General features: G+C 47.9%; 2 protein-coding genes across 4 annotated transcripts in view; one reads left to right on the forward strand and one right to left on the reverse strand.

Moving 5' to 3' along the window:
* The window catches only part of LOC139048610 (uncharacterized), a 54,906-nt gene extending 45,775 nt beyond the window's left edge, over nt 1–9,131 (forward strand). The window contains exons 3-4 of the mRNA XM_070523041.1: nt 7,004–7,142; nt 8,700–9,131. Of these exons, the coding sequence (XP_070379142.1) occupies nt 7,004–7,142; nt 8,700–8,989 (429 nt within the window). The 3' untranslated portion in view covers nt 8,990–9,131. The remainder of the gene's footprint in view (nt 1–7,003; nt 7,143–8,699) is intronic.
* A 1,931-nt stretch (nt 9,132–11,062) lies between these two features.
* Nucleotides 11,063–25,765, reverse strand: part of LOC135911568 (zinc finger protein 235-like) — an 89,817-nt gene continuing 75,114 nt past the window's right edge. For all 3 annotated transcript variants that reach the window (XM_065443896.2, XM_065443894.2, XM_065443895.2), the window contains one exon: nt 11,063–17,890. In XM_065443896.2, coding sequence (XP_065299968.2) covers nt 17,430–17,890 — 461 coding nt within the window. In that variant the 3' untranslated portion in view covers nt 11,063–17,429. The remainder of the gene's footprint in view (nt 17,891–25,765) is intronic.

Here is a 25,765-nt window from a genome sequence, read left to right on the forward strand (position 1 = left end):
AGGCGAGTGCGGCGGTATGGCGATGTCTTCCCGAAGGACTAGCTTAGCGAGAAGAGATGTGGCGCCGACGAGGGGTACGTCACACAGAGGTGATAATTCGACTTCAGCACGTGCACAATTGATGACGGCGTTATTTCGCGAAAGAAAGTCCCACCCAAGTATCACGTCGTGAGAGCAGGAATGAAGAACCACAAACTCCACAATATAGAGAACGCCCTGAATAACAACTCTAGCTGTGCATGCTGCTGAAGGTTACACTGGCTGGGCGCTTGCTGTGCGAAGAGAAAACCCAGAAAGTGGCGTCGTAACTTTTCGTAAGGCGCGAGAAGGGCGTTCGTTTAGGACAGACACGGCTGCTCCAGTATCAATTAGCGCAACGGTGGGGAGGCTGTTCACAGTAAGGTCGACAACGTTCGAAGGCGACAATGGAGGACTTGTAGAGATCGATGACGACGCAGTTCTTGCCTCCTGAACTGCGGCGCTTAGTTTTCCTCTTGCGTGGGCCGGTGAAGGGCGCCGACGCATGGGGGACAACGAGCGGCGACGCGGGGAAGGCGAACGACGTGTAAGGACCGGGCGCTCGGCTGGTGGCCTGTTCGACTGCCGACTAAGATAAGTGTCATGAAAAGGTTGCACGTCGGCGTAGGGAGGCGACTGCACCAACCCATCAGAGTGCAGCATGCGGCGGCGGCAGAGTCGTGCCACATGGCCGGGAATACCGCAGGCATAACATATGGGCCTGTTGTCTTGTGTGCGCCAAGGATTAGCAAACGCAGGAGCAGGTCGATGAACGGGATGACGAACGGGTGGTAGCGGACGTCGACGTAGCGCAACGAGTGGTTGACGAGGAGGCTGCGCGGCGACGGATGCGTAAGTAGGTGGCGCGGCGACAGGGTACTGTTGATGCTGCATAGGTAGGGCCTCAGAAACTAGCTCTTCAATAACCCGCCGGAGCGTAGGGGCGAGCTGTGTAGGAGGCTGTGACGGCAGCGGCTGCTGTTGGGTAGCTCAGCAAAGGGCATTAGAGAGAGCTGACGTGCAATTTCCTCCCGCACGAAAGCTTGGATTTGTGTGAGCAGGGGGGAGCGATCAGGGAGGACGGTCATGGAAGAGAGGGCCTCGTCAGCCACTGAGGGGCGCCTGGTCAAATCGCGCTGCCTTCTCAACTCGTCCTAGCTTTGGCACAAGTTTATGAGCTCTGCTGCGGTGCGCGGATTCTTGGCGATCAACATTTGAAAAATGTCATCAGCGATGCTCTTCAAAATGTGCTTCAATTTCTCATTTTCGGACATAGAAGCATCCACACGTTTGCACAGGTCGAGAACCTCTTCGATGTAACAGGTGAATGTTTCACCGGGTTGTTGCGCTCGCTCTCGTAACCGCTGCTCGGCGCGCAACTTGTGGACGGCGGGGCGACCGAAAACTGCAGCGAAACTGGTCTTGAACGCGGACCAGGGCTGAGAACCGGCTTCGTGATTTTTAAACCATAGGTGAGCGACTCCCGCAAGGTAGACTATGACGGCATTTAGCTTGGCGGTATCATCCCATCGATTGTGCAAGCTCACCCGTTCGTACGTAGCCAACCAGTCACTGACGTCCTGTTCATCCGTACCGCTGAAAACCGCTGGATGGCGTTGCGGGACAGCGCCAGAGCAGGCCACGGAGGGTGGCGGCGACGTCGGCTGGGGAGAGGCAGGCATTACGGGAGGCAGAGTCCGAGACTGGAGTTCCAGGGTGTAGATGTTCTTGAATACCCCGCACCTTCCACCAATTGTAATGGAGTGTTTGAACAGTTCAGTTGGTAGCGTCTGTTCGTAATCGAGAAGGAAGGTCACGCAGAGCAGGAACAGCTGGTTGCCCGAACGGCTCACGCTCGCGCTAAGCACTGGTGATCCGGCTGGCCCACTGGTTCCACTGCAGGCACGGAACAGACGATCTGGCTGGCCTTGTCCTTTTCTTCTTCATTACACTGTTATCATTCATTCTTGCGCACACGCTCTATGGTGTGGGGTTCTCACCCGTGCTCTTGGGACAAAGGGACGACAACAGAGTAGTGCAAACAATCACAAGGGCATTTATTGCACCTTTCATAGACTAATGCCTGCTAGCCGAGTTGCTATCCACGAAACATGCCGATGGGCGCGAGAAAAATCGCGGAAGTTCGACTCACCGCCACCGGATTAACGAGCGAATATGTTCGCACTACGCCTACCGAGGAATACTTCAAACGACAAGCTACTGCAGCTAGGAATACACAACACGTTCAGCGAGCTGGCAGAAGCGCAACTAAACATACAAATAGCGAGACTTTGGCAGTCGGCTACAGGAAGAATGCTCCTACAGAGACTAGGATACGATACGAAAGGGGCAATAGATCGAGAGGCAGACATCCCAGACAACGTCAGACAAACCCTCAGAATAAGTCCAATTCCACGCAACGTGGATGCGAACCTACACGCAGCCAGAAGGCAGGCAAGGGCAGATTACGTGGAAGGCCACCTGGCAACACAGGAAAACACGGTGTACATGGATGCAGGGTTATACCCGTGGGACAAGCACACTAGAACACACAGAGTAGCTACGGCTGTAGTAGACTACATGGGAGAGACAATCAGCTGCGCAACCATAAGGAATTGCACGGTAGCGGAGGGGGAAGAGGTCGCCATAGCGCTTGCAGCGACCGAAGTAACAGATCACTAACCATATTAACAGACTCCAAAGCTGCATGCAGGCATTGCATGCAGGGGAGAGTCTGTAAAGAGGCCCTGCGAATCCTCCTCGGAGCAGGAACCCACGGAAATAAAGTGAAACACAAACTTTTCTGGATACCGGCCCATACCGGGATAGAAGGGAACGTGAGAGCAGACAGTCTAGTTCGCGAGATCACATACCGAGCTGGACAGATAGAGCCTCTCGAGAACCCTACAACGGTGGAGCCGACGTGTGCGGAAATATTAAACTATTATAGAGGGCAGAGAATCAAATATCCTCCGCCACACACACTACTTACACAACAGGAAGCAGCCGACTGGAGAAGGCTACAAACCGGAACTTTCTATAATCTACACATACTAAGTAAAATGTACCCGACACAATACAGAAACTCCTGCCCATGGTGCGGAGAAATACCAACTCTTTATCACATAACATGGGAATGCAAGCATAACTACACATTCCATAAACATAAAAACCCGAGTGCGGAGCAATGGGAGGGCCTGCTCACCAGCAGCGAGCTCACCGCCCAAAGGGCAATGGTGCAGCACGCGTGCGAAGTGGCCAGGCTCAGTGGAGCCCTGCAATAGGGGCACACCCGTGCTGAAGAGCCAGGCAGCAAGCGCAAGACGGCTCACCGCTAAACCCCTTGATAGAATCAATAAAGTTTTTTTCTCTCTCTCTCTCTCTCGCACCGTGCTGGACAGCAACGCCTGGTCGTTCGCGCGTACGGTCACGCGAACGGTGGCGCGTTCGAACGATCGTGTTCGTCCATTACGGGGTAGGCCTCGCGAGACGGTCTCAAGGAAGCATGGATCGGCGCAGGCGCAGAATGTCCGCGCCACTTTCCGATCCCGAGACAAAGAGGAAGAGCCTTCTCCTTTGTGCCCAAGGCACCCCGCCGTTAGGTAGCGTTACCAGAGCAACAATCGCGCCATCTCTCGTACTACCTTGCAAGCATACCGGCCGCCGAGTAAAGCAAGGCGGCGAAGCCAGATTACAGGAGACAAGAGCTATGCGAGAAAACAACATATCAGAGGACGCGTGAGAGTTGCGCTTCAACACAATAGAAGTGTTGAAAGAATTTAAGAAACTTCGAAATCGAATAAATGCAGAACTTAGACGTACTAATAAAGCCCATCATCTCGTCTTTTTGAAAATGCTAGTCGACAACGATCTAACGCCACTTCTAGCTCATCAATAATATACTTGGGCGTGAAAATAAAAATGCTCTGCCTGAATCCTTAACACTTCGCGGTCGCGATTTAACTGACGTCACTCGCAAATCACTTCAACAACCACTTCCTAAACGCAGCAACTCCCTGTAATGAACATGTGGAATTGTTTGCAGGACGCCGAAATATGAAGCAGATCTTTTTTGATCCAACAGATAAAGATGAAGTGCATCAAACTTTTATGTGCTTAAATAATACCAAATCACTCGATGCCGTGATTTCCAGACCTCTCCAATAAAAGACGTTATACACTTCATCACAGAAGTTCCTGCATATATGCTTCGAATCGAGTTCTTTCCCGAAGCTACGAAAATAACTATAGTAGAAATTTTTAAGCGAGGAGACAGTAACATGAAATTACAGACCTATTTCTGTCTTCTCCAAGTGCCTAGAAAAAATTATATTTGTTCGAATTACGCCGTTTTTTAATAAATTTAATGTTCTAACAGATGTACAGCTTGGCTTTCTAAGCGGCCGGTGCCGTTGGTCCGGTGCCGGCACGACTGTGTAGAGAGATAGTGATCTAAGGAAAGGAAGGACGCTTGGTTCTGCAACCCGTCAGGGAGCACGGCGAAGCGTCATCAGGGGAGAGGGAATGGGTAGTGAAAGATGATAGAGAAAGAGGGAGGATGTGGCCTAATAGACTCCACTATGCGCGACAGGTGGCAGTCCTCAGTAAAGTTGCCAGCGTTGTAGCGGGCGCTTATAGGGTGTCTATTCCCGTGGAACTTAAACTCCAGCAGGCTTCGCAGCGCAGGGAGCTGTGGACACACTGGGAACAGCAGGTCAGTCTCTGTGGCCGCTGGAAGGCCGTGGCGTCTGTAGGTGTTGATCGCTGTGGAGCGTTCCTGCGCCAAGGATGGGCAAGCACAGAGAAGGTGCTCCAGAGTCTCGGGGCACGACTGTGTAAAGAGCGACCTGCGCATCCCGTGGTCGCCTACGGCAGCGCGCAGCCGAAGAACAAATAGGGGTGTATGCGGTTACAGAAACGCACCTTAGAGACTCAGAAGAGCCGCCAGTTATTGAGAATGGGAAGGGTGCAACAGAACTAAGTCGGAAAGAAAGGGAGGGGGAGTCGGAAGGCTCATCCATCAGGGAGCCAAATGGAAAAGAGTAAATTCACAATGTCAAGAGCATCTTTGGTTATCAGGTACAATGAGTGGGAAAGAAACTTGGGTTGGAGTTACGTATTTGTGGACCGGAATAAATTGCACAGAGAAGAATAAAGAGTTAGTGGAATGCATAAGCGCTGATATTAGGGGTTTCGGGAATGGTGCTGAGATAGTCCTATTAGGTGACATGAATGCCCACATACAGGATTTAGATGGCTATACCGACAATAACGGGAAGTCAATGCTAGACCTTTACGAGCAACATAACCTCGTGATCGTGAATACAGGGCCTAAGTGTGAAGGACAGATCACGTGGGAAGTGGGAAACCGGCAATCGACCATTGATTACTGTCTGATGACAGAAGGAATTCATGATAAGTTGAGAGAAATGGTCATCGATGAGGAAAGGTTTAGCAGCATAGGGAGTGACCATAAACGCATCATTTTGAAAATGGGATATGTAGTTGGGAAAGAGAGCAACGAAAGCAAAATGGCCAGTCCAAATTTGAACGCTGAACAAATAGCAAATATAGTCACTAGAGTGGAAGAAGAAATTGGCAAGTCGCCAAGTAAGGGGTGGGAATACGGTGAGCTTCTAAGTGTAGTAACGACAGAAATACGGAAAGAGAAACAACATGTTCATTGGAAAAGAAAAAAGAAACCGAAAAGCTGATGGAACAAGGAGATACGAGAAGCGATCGCCGAACTACAGAAAGCATCTCGAGAACACAGGCAGGCAAAGAAGGCGCAGTTGCCACAGGATGAAGTAACCAGTAAATGGGAAATATACCGGCAGAAAAAGTCTATGGTTCAAATACTGGTGCAAGCAAAATTAAAAGGTGAAAGTGAAAGTTGGTTGTCAGAAATACGTGAGCAAAAGGCCGCACCTAGAATATTTTGGAATCACATAAAATTATTAGGCAGGAAGTCAACAACAATACAACAACATATCCTAGACGAAGATGAAAACAGACTGGAAGGAGAAGCAGCAATAAATTACATCCAAAAAGTAACAGCCGAATCTTTCCAAGGCAAGGACGAGGTTGTATTTGAAGAAAAAAAGAGCATGAAAGAGACCCAAGGGGGAAAGGAGCTAGTGCTTACAAATTTAAACTGGAAGAAAGCGGAAGAGAAAATTCCTAAGCGCACAGCCACAGTGCTAGACGAGGTTCCCATTAGGCAGATAAATGAACTGGAACCAAAAAGTAAGGAAGCTCTCGTGAAAGCAGTTGAAAAAACTTTAAAAGATAGACGAATACCAGACAGTTGGCGACAAAGTAGAATGAATTTAATTTATAAAGGTAAGGGGGAGAAAGACAGAATTCACTCGTATAGACCGTTGACCATTACATCGGTAATATACAGGCTAGCAATGCAGGCAATCAAAGCTTCAAGCATGGGCAGAAAATAATGGCATTTTGGGAGAGCTTCAGAATGGCTTTAGAATAGGTAGGCGTTTGGATGATAACTTGTTTGTTCTTACTCAGTGTATTGAAATATCAAAAGCAGAAAGCAGACCGTTGTATGTGGCCTTTTTGGACATTACAGGAGCATACGACAACGTAGACCGCAGCATTTTGTGGGATATTCTGGAAGAGATTTACCTAGAAAATACTGTTTGCGTTGAATGGGAAGGGATGAGGAGCGCGGAGAAAGTTCATATCAACAAGGGACTGAGGCAGGGGTGCCTCAGTTCCTTGTTCCGGGCTGCAAGCCCGGAACTTTCCAGTGACGAACGGCACGCGCGTTATCAGAAGAGGCACTCCAAAGGGTGTAAACTGTTCTATGCTGATAACGCGCGTGCCGTTCGTTACTGGAAAGTTCCGGGCTCGCAGTGATAAAGGAAACGCATCAAGGCAGATGACGATTATTTTTGTGTGGCAGAAGGGGCAAGCCAAAGGGTGTAAACTGTTCTTAGAGTGTATCGGAATTCCGGCGTTGCAGCCAGTAGTCGAGGAAGTGGAGGACAAAGTGACTCGTGAGGGTGAGCGGCGGTTCGAGGCTCAGCTGGGCAACTCTTGGACGCAGCCGGCCAACACTGGGGACCTGCTGGCGTGGACTGAGGGACCGCGCCGTTCCCACAGTATTTGCAGCTAAGTGCACAAAACTTCATTCGTAAATGCTTTCGCGATTGGCCAAGCTAGTAGTGTCTAGTATCAGGAAAGTTGTGTTACGAACAATTCTATAGCGCGAGTGCTTCCTGTGAATATGAGCCCTGGTCTTCAGAATCAACGGGGGGCTTTCCCTCCCTCTTTCACCATCAGTGTCACATGAAGTATTGTCACGTCACACGTGACGGCAAGCATGACTGGACAGAGCATCGGCAGCTTCAACGCTATATTTTCTTTGTGCGTGTAGTTGCATTACAACTGCAGCCAACCGGCCATGCATAGCACTGCGCCATTAGCGCCCTGTACTTTCCGAAGCAGAGGTGCACTTTTACTTTGAATAAATAAACGAACAGTATACCGTTTTACTTATCAAACATTATTTTGCTATAAAGGGCCTTGCCAGTTAAACCACATCGCAGTTTTTTGCCTATTCTGATGTCGCTGATCTATTCATAGCCAAACTTAACTTGTGAACACGGTAGGCCCTGCGGCACATGCAGCCTAACTATTTTTATTGTTCCTAGTACATGCTTCTGGAAGCTGATTTTAATGTGCAAGTTTTAGAAAGCAATGCTGCAAATGATGAAAACACGACATTGTATATACTGTATTACGGCATTGTAATAAACTGAATGCTGGTAAAATTTTAAAATGTAATCTGGGTTTCTGTGTATGCTAGAAGGGCTTGCTAGTTCTCAAAGACATATGAAGATTTTTTCCACTTTGTTTCGGCAAAATGTTTATTTTGCTGGCTAAAGAAACTTCAGGTATGGCTGCAGGTACAGGTAGTACGGTTGTGTGAATACATAATAGTAGTTTTCAAACTGAAGATTTGTCACGATCCGCCGCCGGGGTTCGTGAACAAGGGAGGGCTCGAGGCACCCTCCATTACACAGACGCTCCACTACGTGGTGGTGACGAGCGATCACTGACCGCCGAGCAGCCATGCTCGTCGGCGTTTATTGGTTGCGGTGCCCAATGTTGCCTACCGAGCATGGCAGGCCACCGAGCCAACGAAGATTATGCCTGAGGTGGTGTCACATGCTTGTTACAAGATTGAATCAAGGAAGCCTAACATCGAATCGAATCATCCGCCGTCTCTTGATTTCGTTTGTGGGCTGCTTTGTCGGCTTTCGAAGTTTCGCATGGCTGCTGCCAAATAGATATGTGCTGATTTAGCACAAAACCGCAACTTTAGTCGCAGACACCCGATAAAGCAACACCAAGCAGGCTTAATGGCTGAGGCCGTGTGGCATTCGCTGCTGGCCAACGTGGTAATGGGCCGCAAGCCGTCGCGGAATGCTTGACGCTAATACGTTCGAGTGGGTGGCTCATTAGTGATCGGGCCCGAGATAGCGTGTGTGGATTAATTGACTACTCTCGAAGTGGCACAAAGTTTGTCGGCGCGCATATCCAATACGATGCGATAGTAATCGGCCTGATCTTCACGCTTGCTTTTGCACTTCACGAAAATATGTGCTGCTCTTGCTGACGTTCCCTCTTTCAGAGTCACCTTACCATTTTTACAGGTCCCGTAGACCCGGACACACCTTGCACAGGGGCGGTGCCGGCGGACGCTGTGCCGTCCTGGGAAATGTGTTCAGGCGCTGCGCGTGTGATACCTGCATCGAGCCGACGTCGAGGAGCGCTCGCAATGTCAAAGCCTGCTACCCCGTTGGCTGAGGCCGCCGGTTTGCGATACCCACGGCGCCCCTTTTGCTCTGACAACGAAGTGAAATGCTTGCTTGAGCAGCATCGAGCACGAGGGGTCCATGGCACGCACAACATGTGGCACTGCGCGGGTCTCTACACTGAATAGATAGTGTCATAGTAGACATAGTATCTGTATCATAGTATCTGTGAATCAAGTTATACGAGTGTTTACTATTCGATTCGGTGATGTTTGATATTCGCATACCCCTATCAAATATAGAATAACTATTGCATTAACACCTGTCTTATTCCTGCTGCTTTCTTATTTTTCAGTTGACAATGTTCCCAGTCAATAAAATCGTGAACAACATTACAGGGAGCTTAGGTAAATCAAAAACAATTCATTAATCTTATAAAGCATCTTGAAAAGAGGTAATTGACGCAGAATGTTGTTAACAATTGCAAAATCAGTAGAAGCAAACGAAAACACGACAAAAAAATGTATATTCTTCTATAAACGTTGGTTAACCCTCAATTGTAACCAGTGCTTTAATCTTATGATAGGTTAGAAAAGTCAGACAAATCTGTTCATTTAGACATCACCAAGCAAAGCACGCAACAAAATTAAATTATGGGGCTTTACGTGCCACAACCACTTTCCGATTATGAGGCACGCCGTAGTGGAGGACTCCGGAAATTTCGACCACCTGGGGTTCTTTAACGTGCGCCTAAATACTAAGTACACGTGTGTTTTCACATTTTGCCCCCATCAAAAGCGCGCAACAGGATTGTAATGAAGGAAATTGACTGACATTGCAGGTGAGACAACCAGTAATTTTCAATGTTTTTATCTGTGTCAAACCAGTTCGGAATGGTTCCTTCAATAAGCTCTGGTTCAGGTTCAGTTCCGAAATCACCTGTTGTTCTGCTCAGGGTCGTCTGAAGATAACGGTTGAGTTCCAGTTTTTGGTTGTTTGACACACTGGTTAAATGTGCTGGAAGCAATTTTTAGAGCCGGACATATGTATTGTCTGCCAAGTTTCACCCTGGCAATGGTTCCTTTGGGGCAAAAGGGGGAGGGGGCATATTAGGAGAGAGCATAAGGTAAGCGTATTGGCTCAGCATGCCATTATCACGTCAGAGTGTGGTAGGTTTTACTGCTTCTACTGCACAGGCAGAGCCATGGAGTGGTTTCTGAACAACTACGCATCAACTGAAAACTATCGGCCAACTTGCCGAGTCTCAGACGTCGCGTGTAGGGCAGACACTGCTAGTGATAAAGCAGCAAAGGGAATGGCATCACGGAGAGTGCATTGGCCAAAACAGGCTGCATGACCTAATGCTGTCTCCTAGTCAATTTCCTTCTTTCATGGGGTAGAAGAGAAAGTGTGTGGTAATTCGATCAAGTGCAGGCTAAACGGAGGGGAAGGAAGGGTCAGGTGAGCTCTAGCCAGGCCACGGCTGCACATAAGAGTCTGTGTTGCTGAGTGCATGTGCAGGCAGCACGCCCTGACTCGGAGACAATCAGCAGAGAGCTCAAAAGCTAGCCGAGATGACTAGTGCCTTGATGCGGATTGTTCGTATGCACCTAGAGTTCAAAGCTGCGTAATCTCAAGTTTCGAAGACCCAGTGAAGCGAGAGGCAGCAAGAAGCACTCACTGCCTGTTGCCGGCGCTCTACCATGATGCCAGCATTGCAACAGCAAGTGTTTGTAGACATCGAGTGAGATCTGTGCATGTTGGGCTTGGTACATGTGATACCACACTTGTTAACTTAATTGTTAAGCGAATGTTTACTGCTATTTGTAAGAACAAAACTATGAATTTTACTTTGCGTAGTCTAATACTTTGCTCTCACTGTTAGCAGTTCACCTTTCTGGCAAAAGTGCACCTGATTCCATGTTCAAACACTGATAAGGTATACAAGTGCGAACGTGCTGGCAGCAGGCTTCCCACAACAGCTGGCCACCAGCCACTTTGCCGGCCACAGAGCTTTGGCTGCTGGGGCTAACGCACACTGTTTTATCAGGCGTAGGCAACCAACATTGTAGTTTCGTGCCACGCCAGTCGACATGACGGCACTTTTGTCTATGGCCGCCATGTCTGCAACACTGCACACGCAGTTCATGGCCGATACCTCTTACAGTGTCTGAAATATCGATTATTGCTGTTATACATTGGTGATAGCGGTAGGCCATCAAAAATCAAGAATCATTCAGAATTCAATCATCCAAGAATCATTCAGGTCCAAAAAATCGACCGGTGACTGTATTTGACATTTTTGCTGCCAGAATATATCTTAAGGCAATGTGCAAACAAAAATTTCCTTTGCTACAACGAAAACAATGACAGATCCCGCATTTCTTTATTTTGTTAAAGCAGGAGAAACTTCACTGAAATGAATAATTACCAACCAAATTTCATATTTACTCCATGATGTCTGAAAATATGTTATTAGATATTCATTATATGAAGGTTCGAGTGTATATAGAAAGACACTACACAGAGAAACACATAGTAAGCTCAGCATTTCATAACGGAACTTGGCCAAGCATAGTATTCGGACATTTGCAGTGTAATAATAAGCATTACAATGCATTAAACTGAAGATACATATTTCAAATCCATAGAAAGCATTAGAAAGAATATAAGCAGCTCGTTCACATACGCAGGATACTCCAGAAAGTATGCGTACTACATGATTGCTGTGTAGCTGGCACAGTCAGACTATCTCAGTGGTGTAGCTTGTTCCATTGTGCAGTTATAGTAAGCCACTTTTTACCTAAATGTACATATTGCTTCCTGCTCTGCATTTTTCTTTTTTTTTCGTTACCCAGTGATTTACTTGTGCTAACTAATGCATTTATTATTTCTCTAAAGCTGTGTTATATGATTAAGTTTCGCTGGTTTTTTTTTCGTTGTTTCTGCCTAGCTTGAGTTGTGAAGTGTTCTTGTTCCTTTCACATGGAATAACTAATTACGTTTGCCTTTCTTTCTTTATTGCTTAAATTACTTGCCTTGTAACACAGTACTGACCACCCGCCATGCTCTCAAACGGAAGCAGCAGTATTGAACATAAATAAATAAATAGATGTTGCTTTGTAGATTATATTTATGCTTCTCAAGAACTGCTTCTAATCTAAAATTAAACACAAGCATTTGTGTTCAGTCTTATCCACGTCCTTTTTTGCACTTTTTTAAATTTTACAACATACTACTATGAACCAACTATACCAGCAGCAACCCTTGTTATGCTACAATTATTCCATTATGTATTACAAACACAAAAACGTGTTTGTGAATTGCAAGATAGTAATAAGACGGTACTTTGATAAATATTTTGGATCCCCTACATGATTACACACTATATTTAGCAGCGCTGGATAAAAACCTAGGAGAAAAGCGAGATTAAGATATTTGTGGAATGCATAAAAATTTGATGTTTATGATGTTTACTGATTGATCATTCCGACTGTTTTCACTTCATTGGCCTTTAATAATCTCTCAGGCAGGAATTTCTTGATAGGCAAATATGTTATATTGATAAGCAGGGATCTTGGACATGCATTCATTACAGCTTAAATAAGCTGACTGGCCATGTTGATGAAACTACAGTCGCCGACTGTTTATTCGGACTTCATGGAGACTGCGGAAATGTCCGAATAAACAGGTGTCTGAAAAACCAGATTAAGCAAAAAAAAAAAGAAAGGAATCCTTCATTTCCATGCACTTCTTTGGGCTCGGCAGTAGGCTTGAAGAAATCGTGAATGTGCCGTTGCACGCTGTTCCGTTTACATGCAATCAAATAAGCCTGAATCTCGGAGAGGGTCGTACGGTCACTATAGGCGGCTGAAAACACAGTCACTGCTTGTACATGCAACGGCAGCGTAGGACATGGTGAGTCATCTTCCCACTCGGAGTCAACGTCTGGCGGTGGAGCAGAAACCTGACAAATGATCTCGCCGTCAATGAGTTCTGCGCATGTCAGTACATAATCTGCGAAACCGTCAAATGAGACGGCGTCCAGAATCGCAATGCAACCACTGCACAGGTCTCGGCAGAACATTTTCGGCGTCAGTAGGGAGCTCACCGGAAGGCAACAAATCCTAGGCCTCCCAGCACCCGCTTGCCGGCATTCCCCAGCGCAGTGTGCGCGGGCACTGTCGGCGCCATTAGACACTTGACACGATGTTTCCGTATGCCGCGTTGGATTACCACAACCTCGACACAGCACACAAAGCAAACACCACCACGCCGTCATGCAGACACCAGTCGCACAAACGAAAAACGTGGCCTGTCCGCAGCATCGTGCACGAAGAAAGAAACAAATCAGCTGCTGGATTGTCTTGACTTGGCTTACTAAGCTGAGACTAAAACTGCTGTAGCCACTCTATTGAACCAGACAGAAACGATGATGATGAGCGGGGATTTGCAGTAGCGCCACTTAGTGGGGCAGCAAGGAGGCTCTGTTCAAAACAAAAATGGTGTTCAGCAAGCCGAACCATGCACCGGTCAGAGTCGGTGCATGGTGCTCTCGATCGAGTTGGCTCAAGGAGTGTCCAAAAAATCAGACGAGAGGTTTTAAGGTGTACGAACTTTCGGCAGTTGTCATACATTATGGTCTATGGGGAGAATGGCAGTGCCGCAAAGCAGACCGAATAATCGAGCATGTTCGATTTTTGGAGTCCGAAAAATCAGTCGGCGACTGTATTGCTAAAAAAGTAAGCAAAAGCTGCCTAATCGCACTGTGCCTTATCTAGGTCTAACTCTTAAAGGGGCCCTCAACCACTTTTTATCTTAGTGGAGAAAGGCATTCGAAGTGAAAATAGGCTATTTCAGAAATACCTTGTCGCAAAAAGTACTCCAATGCGTTCAGCAGAAGCGGAGTTATTGGCAATCAAACAAGGCCTCCACTGTGCTCCCGTTCCTCCTTCAATGTCTTGCACTGCGAAGGCTACAGCGCAGTGGGGTGCGCCCACAGCCTTCTATATGGTGCCGTGGCGTGCAGTTCAAATTTCATTTTGGATGTTAACGTAGACGCCACAGCATCTGCCTTTAGTGCCTACGATGCACTCAACAAAAGCCACACGCGGTTGTCCTCAGCGAGTCGCAGTGCGCTTAGCCAGTAGACTTGTGGCGGCGGCCGCAGTATTAACGCCATGTAGCCGCCACAGCTTGATGTCAGCTATCGGCCAATAACAGCCGGCGAGGGCAATGACAAAATAGTGCGCCTAGAAAAGAGTGAGGACAGGGCCTTCTGTTGAAAAGAGCGTCTGAGAGAAAGGTGATTTTGCGGTCTGCTTACGAGCTCCATGCACCGTGCATGGCAGTAAAACTTGGCTGAGATATTCACAGCAGCATATGCTACCTGTGGACTATGTTATTTCACCCAGCCCGAGGGGGTGGTTCAGGGCCCCTTTAACTGATAGTTATAGTAGAGTAATAATGAAATATCCTCATACCCTTGCACACATACATTACAATCTTGTCCACATATGCAAATACAAGTAGGCGAGGATGGCTCAATTGCCAGGAGGACTCGGCAATTAATCTACCAAAAGCCCCAACTAGTAAAGTACCACACAAAATCTGGAAGATGTGGTCCCACCTGCGCCAAGTTGTCTTTTCACTTTTTTCCTTACTATTTGAATTAAACACCACAATCATTTTTATCCATGTTTTCTCTGCCTTCAGTGTCCATTTTCTTGATATGTGTGAAACTTCAAATAGGCAGCAGTGTGTTGAGAACACCAAATATATTTGAGCGACACATTTGATGTCAAAATGTATCATGATTGGGAACATTATTGCGCACACTCAGTCTTTTGAAAGTAAATCTGAGGAGTGAGCATTTCGTTGTTGTGCCTTTGCATGAAAGAATATATACAGTTGAACTCGGCTATATCGAACTCGCAAAAAAACGCCTATCAGTTCAATATAGAACATAATTCGATATAAGCCTGCTAATTAATTGGTTGTCATAAAATCTCATACCATTTATAAAATCACTTTATTGGTGAAACTAGCTTAGTTTTGCATGAAACAGTGCTGCATTTTCTTCTGCTTGGGCAATTTCGCTGCCTGCGATGCACGCACTTTTCCACATTGTCTAAAGCATCGGAGCAGCTGAGGCCGCAACCTTCCACATTCGCGCAGAAGCACCAACTAGTGCGAGCGCACCAATCACTTCGGAGGATGTGGGCCGAGGACCATCGTTGCTTTCCTCATTGTGCTCACTTTCACTTGCGCTCGGTACGATGTCGGCAATGTAGTCTTCGTTTCTGGGCTCTCCTGTGGTCGCGACACCATCATTTGTGCTCACAAACTCGTCCACCGTTGATTCGTCAACAGCTTCCGGAAATTATGACAGCTCACTCCAAACTTCGGCAACATCGGCAATGGCTTCATTGCATTCATGTCGCATTCATCAGAATTTAGTCATCACCGAGCATGCGAAAGTCGGCACGGCTGAAGCAATTTCGGATAAACCACTTGCACACGGCCGTGTGTACGCGTTGGGCACCACAGGCACCAGGTCGCGAGTTTGGCCACTTTAGCAGTAATCCCCCCTTCAAGATTGTGCTGAGAGTGCTCCTCGGAATCTTGTATGCTGCTGGGACATCCGACTTCTCACCGCGTTCAATCCTATTTATTATTTCGAGCTTCATGACGAAAGGCGAATTCTGCCGCTTCATTATGGCAACACTGCGGGAGAAGGCCTACTAGGCGCACACACAATGAACATGCAATGAACCAGGAAAGCAGTGAGACAACTTGCACTTCCGCCATCTTGCACAACGAGGGCACAAGAGCCTCTGATTGGCTGTCTGAGCAAGCGCTGCGGGCGGGCCAGGATAATTTTTTGGAAGGGGGTGTCGATGGCTTGTTCGAGGCAGGGCGGTCACAGTAGGGAGAGCGGTTGGATGGAGCCGCACCGCCGGGTTTTCCTGCCACCACAAGAGAAAGCCAACTTCCGGGGGCACTTTCTGCCGCTTGACGTTCGATATATACTATATATCGGGAGTCGCTGCTTTTTTTTGTTCAATGTAAGCGTAATTTTTGCTATATATAGTCATCGTAACTATACCGTGTCCAGAAATTGTTTGATATATAGAATAATTCGATGTAAATGGGTTCGATATAGTCGGTTTCAACTGTAGTCGAATCCACTTATAACGATCACAGGTATTTATCGATCTATCGGTTATATTCACTAATTTCATGGCATTTACAATTCTCTGACCCTGCCTATTGAAACTGTGTCCACATATAACAAAACATGTTCAAAAGCGCCGTGCTGTTACAACGAACACTTGAAATAAGGTCTTAAAAGGAGGGCACGCATGAAGTTCTCAAGCACGCAAGTATGATCAAACTGGGCACATAGCAGCGACCACCCTCCCTCCCCAGCTCCAGTCTGACTGCAATGAAGATCCGAGATGAGTGAATGCTGCGCGCAGGTTTCAGAAGCAGAGAGGAAAGTAACTCGCTTTCAACTATTGTAAGGCAACCGTGCCCTTAAGGCATGCCTGAGTGTGCTTCCGGGCAAAGCAGTACGGCGTACTGTGGCCGTAGCCTCCAATCTCAGAGGCAATGACGGCGGCACACCAGCATGGAGTTGACCGTGTGTGCACGCAATCTTCGGAAGCTACAGCGGCGGTACTCTCATTCTTGCACTGTTCTCGGTACGGCACCATGTGCACTATGTTATGTACGCTACTTGGACCAATTTGAAACAAGAGCCGCTCCTCAAGCGTTCCTATTGATATTTCCCAGTTGGCATGAATGCAGCATGACCTGCCCCTGGCAATAGGTGGTTCATCGGTGCTTCGTTTACATTCTTGCTGATAATGGTTTGCAACCGTGTTCTACCTTTCGAACTTCGCACTTTTTCAGCCAAGTGACATAAAAATGTAACTCCATAGCTCTCGGCGCGTGTGTGGCCGATGTCGGTGCCACAACGCAACATCTTTGCAAAATGCCGGCATTCCGCATTACTTCCCACACGCAGGCAGCTGGAACACTTCAGTATCGTACACAGAATCTATTTGCAGTAAAACATATCACAAGCTCTTGAAGAAAAGTTGGCGGCAAGTTCAGTGATAATTTCAAAACAGCAGGCGATCAGAACCAGTTGAGCGCCGTTTCGAAGGGGCTAGGCCACCGCATTTCTTTCTTTAGATTACGTTTTTCACATGAACTTGCAGCTAGATAAAGTAAGAGTAATGTGTAATATTTGGTAGATATGTAAGAGCACAATGGTGTCAAATTATAACTGCCGACACCAGCAACAGTGTAAATTTTTTTGCGTTTTGAAGGGCAAGTCCACATATAACAAAATACTGATACAACTACTTTTCATGAAACTCAAGTTCATTATAAACAGGTTGGACAGCACCATAACACTGTAATACACTGCAATATTATTACTACAAACGTCCCTGCAACTTTCTAGATCAGTATGGAACATCATTTGAAGTGACTTGGGAGTTCAACATCTGAAAGTATATGTAGACACTTGTGCTACCTGATGCAGGAGTACACCACTCAGCATGCTTCACGTGTATGCAAATCCCTAATTCATCCTAGTTCAACGTGGCCGTTAAACTACTTTATGGTATCATGGTGCTTTCTTTTATGTTTCCTCAAGTAATCAGCCCTCATAAATGACTTGGAGCAGACGTCGCAGCAGTACGGTAAGTCACCTGTGTGAATACGTTGGTGCTGCTTCATGGCATACTTCAGCGAGAAGGTCTGAGGGCATGATGGGCATTGGAATGGCCGTTCACCTGTGTGGACGCTCATGTGTTTCTTGAGTAGGGGCTTATATGAAAATCTCTGAGGGCATGAAGGGCACTGAAATGGCTTCTCGCCCGTGTGAATGCGTTGGTGTATGGTTAGGTTGATCCGTTGTTTATAGCTCCGAGGGCAAACATGGCACTTAAAGGGACGCTCGCCAGTATGGACCCTGATGTGTGCATCCCAATGAGAAGTCTTGTCAGTCTCATAGTCACAGAGGTGACAGTGGAAGCGGTGTTCCGGCTGCGAGTTGTCACCTTCAGCCAATGCTGCGCAAACAAAACAAAAGTAAGATTTCATTAGGAAATGCCAAAGAAATGAACTCAACTCATTCCATACCGTGCCCATTCGGCATCGTTAGCCTGCTAATTACGGTTTGCAACGCCGGTTTTTAGACTTCCCACGCCGCTCACGGACACACTGTGCTGTCGAACGTGAAGGAGGAGAACTGTTCTTTTGTTTCGTAAGCAGTTCGCTTTTTCCCCACCAGGTATTAATTTTTAAACACACTTCAAAGTTTGGTGATCATCAAAGCAGAAAGCAAAAGTGACCGCACATTCTATTTGCAAAACAGCATGGTTTTAAGTGAGGCCGGTTACGTGAATCCCAGCTTCTTGAACTAACTACAGACATTCACCTAAACCTTCACGAACTTACACAAACTGACACCATATTTATAATTTTTGCTAATGCCTTTCACAGTATGGCTCATAACCGCCTGATATATAAAATGAAGCTGATTAAGGTTGACGAAAAAGTAATAAACTGTAAAATGTAAAACAATATTTAAGTAACAGACAACAAGCCGTTGTAATTAATAATGTCCATTTGTCATTTCAACCTGCTCATTCCGGTGTGCCTGAAGGTTTCGTTTTGGGACCCACTCTATTTTTATTTATATTGTTACGTAGGAAGACGCAGACGAAAAGCTATGTACAAATATATTTACAAGGAAAATACGCTGCGCTTGGCCAAGAGGCAACAGCCCGCGCTAGCTTCTAATCGTCGTCGTCGTCGTCTTCACACTGCTGGCCTTTCGTGATCGCACATATTGTGCCGTAGCACTACCCCCGGCTGCAAAAGCGCCGTCCCGGAGCGACTAAAGATCGGACTCGGAAGCAGTGTAGTAGGCCTTGAGCCTACTGACGTGTACGACATCACTAGATGCCACAGGAGAGGACGAGGTTGAGCCCACAGGAGCAATTTCGTAAGTCACAGGCGTCACCTGGCGCAGCGCGTGGTAGGGCCCTGTGTATCGCGAAAGAAGCTTCTCTGAAAGTCCGACGTGACGAGAGGGCGACCACAGGAGCACGAGCGCACCAGGTGAAAACTGTACGTCACGATGGCGGGCGTTGTACTGACACTGCTGAGTGGTCTGTGAGGCCATAAGTCGAGCACGGGCAAGCTGGCGTGCATGGTCGGCGAGGGCGATGGCGTCGCGCGCATACTCGCTTGTTGAGACCGCAGCAGGAGGAAGTGCCGTGTCTAGGGGCAAGCTAGGTTCGCGACCGTACAGTAGATAAAAGGGAGAAAATCCGGCGGTGTCGTGCCGGGAAGAATTGTACGCAAATGTTACGTAAGGAAGGGCAATGTCCCAGTCGTGGTGGTCCTTGGAAACGTACTTGGCCAGCATATCGGTAAGAGTACGGTTTAACCGCTCGGTCAGGCCATTGGTTTGAGGATGGTATGAAGTAGTCAGTTTGTGTTGAATGGAGCAAGAACGCACAATGTCAGCGATAACTTTCGAGAGGAAGTTTCGACCACGGTCAGTAAGCAGCTGTCGCGGGGCGCCATGAAGCAAGATAATGTCACGCAAGAGAAAGTTCGCGACGTCAGTGGCGCAGCTGGTAGGGAGAGCCCGAGTGATAGCGGCTGGCAGGGATCACAGGCAGCAACATAGCGTCGAACGGAGCGAGCGAGACCAGGCCAATAGAAGCGGCGGCAGACGCGGTCGTACGTGCGGGTTACCCCAAGATGTCCTGCAGTAGGTGCGTCATGCATCTCAAAGAGCACAGTCTGTCGTAGATGTTTTGGCCCGACAAGAAGATCAGGGCCATCAGGGAGGAAGCTCCTTCGGTACAGAATGCCGCCCTGGAGAACATATCGGCGAACGGATGCGTCGGTAGGTGTAGAGCGCAGACGCTCGATGAGTACTCGCAGCGATAGGTCTCGGTACTGCTCATCGGCGATGTTAGCGAAGGCAGACACAGAGAAAATGCCGTCGGCGGTACTACTGTCGGCGTCGTCGGACTCGCCTACCGGGTAGCAAGACAGGCAGTCAGCGTCCTTGTGTAGTCGGCCAGATTTGTAGGTGACAGAGAACGAATATTCTTGGAGGCGTAAGGCCCAGTGACCAAGTCTTCCTGAAGGGTCTTTCAATGAGCATAACCAACAAAGCGCGTGATGGTCTGTGACAACGGAAAAGGATCGGCCATATAAGTATGGGCGGAATTTCAGAACCGCCCAAACTAGGGCCAGACACTCACGCTCAGTGATGGAATAGTTGCGCTCCGCGGGTGAGAGGAGCCTGCTGGCGTAAGCAACAACACGGTCGTGGCCACGCTGGCGTTGTGCCAGTACTGCTCCAATTCCGTGACCGCTGGCATCAGTACGGACTTCGGTAGGCGCAGAAGGATCGAAATGGGCCAGAACTGGAGGCGTTGTGAGAATGTCGATTAGATGAGAGAATGCAGAGGCCTCGTTATCGCCCCACTGGAAAGGAGCGTCTTTTTTCAAAAGGTCGGTTAGTGGTCGTGCTATGGCGGCGAAATTCCTCACGAAACGGCGGAAGTACGAACAAAGGCCGATGAAGCTGCGCACATCCTTGACACACTTCGGAACAGGGAAGTGCGTGACAGCATGGATCTTGCCTGGGTCCGGTTGCACTCCGTTCGCGTCAACGAGATGTCCAAGGACGGTAATCTGGTGACGGCCGAATTGGCACTTCGATGCGTTGAGTTGTAGACCGGCTCACCGAAAAACGTCCAGGACTGCTGAGAGGCGCTCGAGGTGCGTAGCGAACGTTGGGGAGAATACGATAACGTCGTCCAAGTAGCACAAGCACGTGGACCATTTGAAACCGTGAAGAAGGGAGTCCATCATGCGTTCAAAAGTGGCAGGAGCGTTACATAGGCCAAACGGCATCACCTTGAATTGATAAAGACCATCGGGTGTTACAAAGGCAGTCTTCTCACGGTTGAGATCGTCCACGGCAATCTGCCAATAGCCGGAGCGAAGGTCAATAGAGGAGAAATAGCGAGCACCGTGGAGGCAGTCAAGGGCGTCATCAATCCGAGGTAGGGGATACACGTCCTTTTTGGTAACCCTGTTAAGGTGCCGATAATCCACGCAAAAGCGCCATGAGCCATCCTTCTTTTTTACCAGCACAACCGGTGACGCCCAAAGACTACATGACGGTTCAATAATGTTCTTGGCAAGCATTTTGCGAACTTCTGCGTGAATAACTTGACGCTCAGCTGGTGACACTCGATACGGGCGGCGATGAATAGGAGGGGCATCGCCGGTATTAATGCGATGTTTGACAGCTGTAGTTTGGGCTAAAGGACGATCGTTAAAGTAAAAAATATTGTGGTAGGAAAACAGAACGCGGTAGAGTTCACGAGCGTGCTCGGAGGGCAAGTCGGGGGCAATCATTTTCCGTAAGTCAGCGATGGTACAATTTGTCAACTGTGATGGTAGAGGAGTATCGGATGAAGTGTCGTCGACTGCAATGGATGCTACGGAGTGATCCTCGAATGAACAAAGCTGGGCCAAAGACATCCCACGTGGCAGCACTTGTGTCGTCAGGCCAAAGTTGACCACTGGCAGGCAGACGCAATTCGCCGTAATAGATAAAACTGGATGGGGTACTGTGATCCCGTGTGTAAGGAGGACGTCTTGCATAGGAGCCGCGATGTAGTGACCGTCGGGGACTGGTGGGGATGACACTAAGTCAACGTAGGTCAGTGCCGAAGGTGGCAAGCGAACGAAGTCGGCGGAACTGAGGCGACTGGGGTGTGGTTCAGCAGGATCCAGAACAGGCAGGTCAAGGCGGAGAGTACTGGCGGAACAATCGATGAGAGCAGAATGTGCGGAGAGGAAGTCTAAGCCGAGGATGATGTCGTGGGGACAGTGGGCGATGACTGTGAATAGCACGATTGTTGAGCGATCGGCGAAGGAGACGCGGGCGGTACACATACCAATTACGGGGGCTGTTCCGCCATTGGCGACACGGACAACAGGCGTCGTGGCGGGCGTGATAATTTTCTTGAGCCGGTTACGAAGGTCAGCGCTCATTACGGACAAATGCGCCCCAGTGTCTATGAGAGCAGACACAGAAACACCGTCGACTTGCACGTCAAGAAGGTTCAGATGAGTGGGCAAAGTCAGTAGAGGATTTGGCGGCGTAGGGAGCAATGCAGCGTCACCTCGAGGCGCTGCATCGTCTAGTTTTCCGGCTGTGAGCGGCGTCCGAAGGGAGTCGGCGAATAGGAGCGACGGGGCTGGGGAGAGCGAGATTGTCGTCGTTGGGGCGAAGGCGAACGAGAATAGGGGCGGTTCGTTGCAGGAGAATCAGTGGCGGCATTATCGTAGCGTGCGGCATAGGGACGAGAAGGGCCACCTGAGGGGCGAGAGTAGGCAGTATAAGTAGACCGGAGCGGGGAACTCCAGCGACTACGACAGTGCCAAGAAATGTGCCCGATTCAATGGCAGTGGAAACAAATAGGCTTGTCGTCAGCAGTGCGCCATTCAGATGGGTTGCGGAAACGTGGTGGGTAAGAAGATGCGGGACGGGGCGAAATCGAAGAAGCCGGGCGGGTATCAGGGCGATGGGCCGAGCAGATGGTGTGAAGACCCATGTTTTCAAACTCCTGGCGGACAACTGCCTGGATCAGTGAGACCGTGACTGCAGATGTGTTGGTGGGACTGGAGTCGAAGGCAGCCGGATAGGCGGCCTCGATCTCACGCCGGACGATCCTGGTAACATCAGCAGTGTTGTTGGGACGAGGAGCGTCTGCACAGGAAGATGTCGCTGGGGTGTTGGGCAGACGGGCAAACTGCTGGTCAATACGTCGGCTTTTGGCGAGTTCCAGGCGGCGGCACTCTTTGAGAACAGCATCCACCGTGGCTACGTTGTTGCAAACGAGCAAGTTGAAGGCGTCATCGGCAATGCCTTTGAGGATGTGGGAAACCTTGTCTGACTCAGTCATGTGGGTGTCAACTTTGCGGCACAGAGCCAAGACGTCCTGAATGTACGTGACATAGGGCTCTGTTGACGTCTGCACACGGCCGGAAAGCGCCTTCTGCGCGGCAAGTTGTTGACCGTAGGGGTTGCTGAACAAGTCCCGAAGCTGTGTCTTAAGTGAATCCCAACTGGTGAGCTCATCTTCGTGCGTGCGATACCAAACTCGAGGTGTGCCACCGAGGTAAAAGACTACGTTGGCGAGCATAATAGTAGGGTCCCACCGGTTATTGCGGCTGACGTGTTCATACAGGCGGATCCAGTCATCGACGTCTTCCCCATCTTGGCCCTAGAATACGCCAGGATCACGGGGAGCGGGGAGAGTGATGTAGGTCGTCGAAGTGGCAGCAGGTGTCGGAGCCGGCGGAGTCGGGTTGTCGTCGCCGGGAGCCATGAAGGAAGGCTCGACGTACCGTCCACTGCGAAGCTCCGTGACGAGGTACAGGGAACGTCCACCTCCACCAGATATGTTACGTAGGAAGACGCAGACGAAAAGCTATGTACAAATATATTTACAAGGAAAATACGCTGCGCTTGGCCAAGAGGCAACAGCCCGCGCTAGCTTCTAATCGTCGTCGTCGTCTTCACACTGCTGGCCTTTCGTGATCGCACATATTGTGCCGTAGCAATATAAATGATATTCATCAGGGTATATACTCGGAAATCCGGTTATATGCCGACAACTGCATTTTGTATCGGCTGTTAACATGTAAGGCAGACTGTGTTAAATTACAAAATGTCTTCAACAGGATTGAAAGGTGGTGCTCAGACTGGCAAATGAGCGTAAATACCTCAAAAACTAAACTTACGAGATTTACTACTTGCAGTGAAATTACGAAGCACACATACTTTCTTAGTGGCGAAGCTCTAGAAACTGCAGAATCATTTAAACATCTAGGTTTTCATCTTTCTCAGACTTTGTCTTGGCATAATCATGTGGGTTGTATTGTTTCCACTGCATGTAAATCTCTTGGCCTCATTCGTCGTACGCTTCGTCAGGCTAATACTGATACCAAGCTTCTTACATATACCACCATACTTTGTTCAAAGCTTGAGTATGCCTTATTTATATGGAACCCGCACCGAACATATCTTATTACCAAATCAGAATTTTTTCAGAACAAGACAGCGCGATTTATTACAGTTAACTATTCACAACATTCAAGCATCACCAAAATAAAACATGACCTAGGACTCATCCCATTGCAGACTAGAAGAAAGATATCTCGGTTAACTTTCTTCCATCAGCTTTTTATCACCCAAATATCTCAGGCACACACCTTACCAGCCAAAAGGAAATTCCCACGAATTGATCACGAATTTAAGGTCAAACAACCATTTGCATGTACTGAACTATTGCAGTTTTCATGTCTGCATTGAATGATGGAATCATCTCCCAAGTAATATAGCCGAAATAACTGACCATATTATATTCAAACACTTAATCAAACATTTGGAAATTAGAAACATTAACATTCTTACATTTCTTCAGATATCAGAGGATGCAAGATTATTGTTTGTTTAATGTAAGAATTATTGGCATATCATGTTGTCGAATGCAAAGAGATGTAAAGGTTACATAGCATGTACGACTTCACATAAGGATATTTGACATACTTGCATGTTGCCTTGTACTTTTGTATATCAACTGTTATTCTCCCTTCCACCCCCTACGTAATGCCCAAGCTGAGCCTCTAGGGCAAATAAATAAAAAAAAAGTCTGGCTAGACTGTTTAGATGTAACATTCTCTACTCCTTACACAAATATTGTAAATATAAACCCAGTCCTCTTCATTCTCGATGAGAACCTGCTCCTCTCTTCAACAACGACCCCAGCGTGGATTAGGCGTGTGATGGCATGGGCCAGCTACCGCTTTTGATAAGTCTGACCCCAGTTTTTCCACCGTGCCCGTGAAACTCACTCGGTCTGTGCGAAGTGCTTCGCGATACGGTGCAGAGCCAAATCACAACTGAGTTTTTAGGTTCGGCCGTTTTTGCTTCACCACTGCTGCTCATTCGAGGCCTGCTCTGTCCACACTGTGATCTGATTCACGTCACATGTCATGCGACTGATCTGTCTGCGATCACATCCATCATGTAAATCCAGCTTTATCAGCATCGCCGCAGGGGGTGGGGACATAGCCTCTGGCTGAAGACATGATGTGGACAAGTCGTGCATCCACAAGTGGAGACTGTTCTTGCAAAGATCAGAGTGCCGTTGTATGCAGTTATTTTCACGAGCTGTGCTCACGGATGCTTTATTTCCAGGCTGTTGTAATTAGGTGCCAGTTATACACTATGGTAAGCTTCACGCGGAAAAATACGACATATTCATGAAGAAAGCTAGCAAAATAGCAAGCAGAGTTCCTCCATTGTGCCAGCTGTAAAGCCAGTCTGAAGATTATCCAGACTGGCTTTGAGAAATTGAAGTGAAGGTTGCTGCCAATTAATTTTATGCTCGACTAAGATCTTGAGTGATATCTTTGGTGATAGTTTCACTCTCATGAGATTTAATGATTCAACACCAAATGCAATGGCACTTGCATTTGGCATTATGGCACTTGCACAGGAAAAAGCACGAGAACTTCTTGAATCATATTATATAAAAAAGAAGGGACAAGCATGCATCAGTGACACATCGGTCATGCTGTACAATAGGGAGGCACGTTTCTTAGATAGTATGTTTAGGTAAGCCACGCCATTGTTTTTTTTTTCTAATTTTGGGTTTTTTCTTCTGTTATGCTGATGATACCCTGAAGCGCCTGCGCTGGCATGGTGTGATATATGTGTTTTTTCTCGAATAAACCTCAGTTGTTAGTTTGCGCCTGTCCTGTCTTCTTACATGTGATTGTCTAGAAAGCGCAACCAATGTTTTCCAATTAGTTGATAGAAGATGGTGCCG

Source organism: Dermacentor albipictus, chromosome 8, assembly GCF_038994185.2.
Source record: "Dermacentor albipictus isolate Rhodes 1998 colony chromosome 8, USDA_Dalb.pri_finalv2, whole genome shotgun sequence".
Classification (NCBI taxonomy): domain Eukaryota; kingdom Metazoa; phylum Arthropoda; class Arachnida; order Ixodida; family Ixodidae; genus Dermacentor; species Dermacentor albipictus.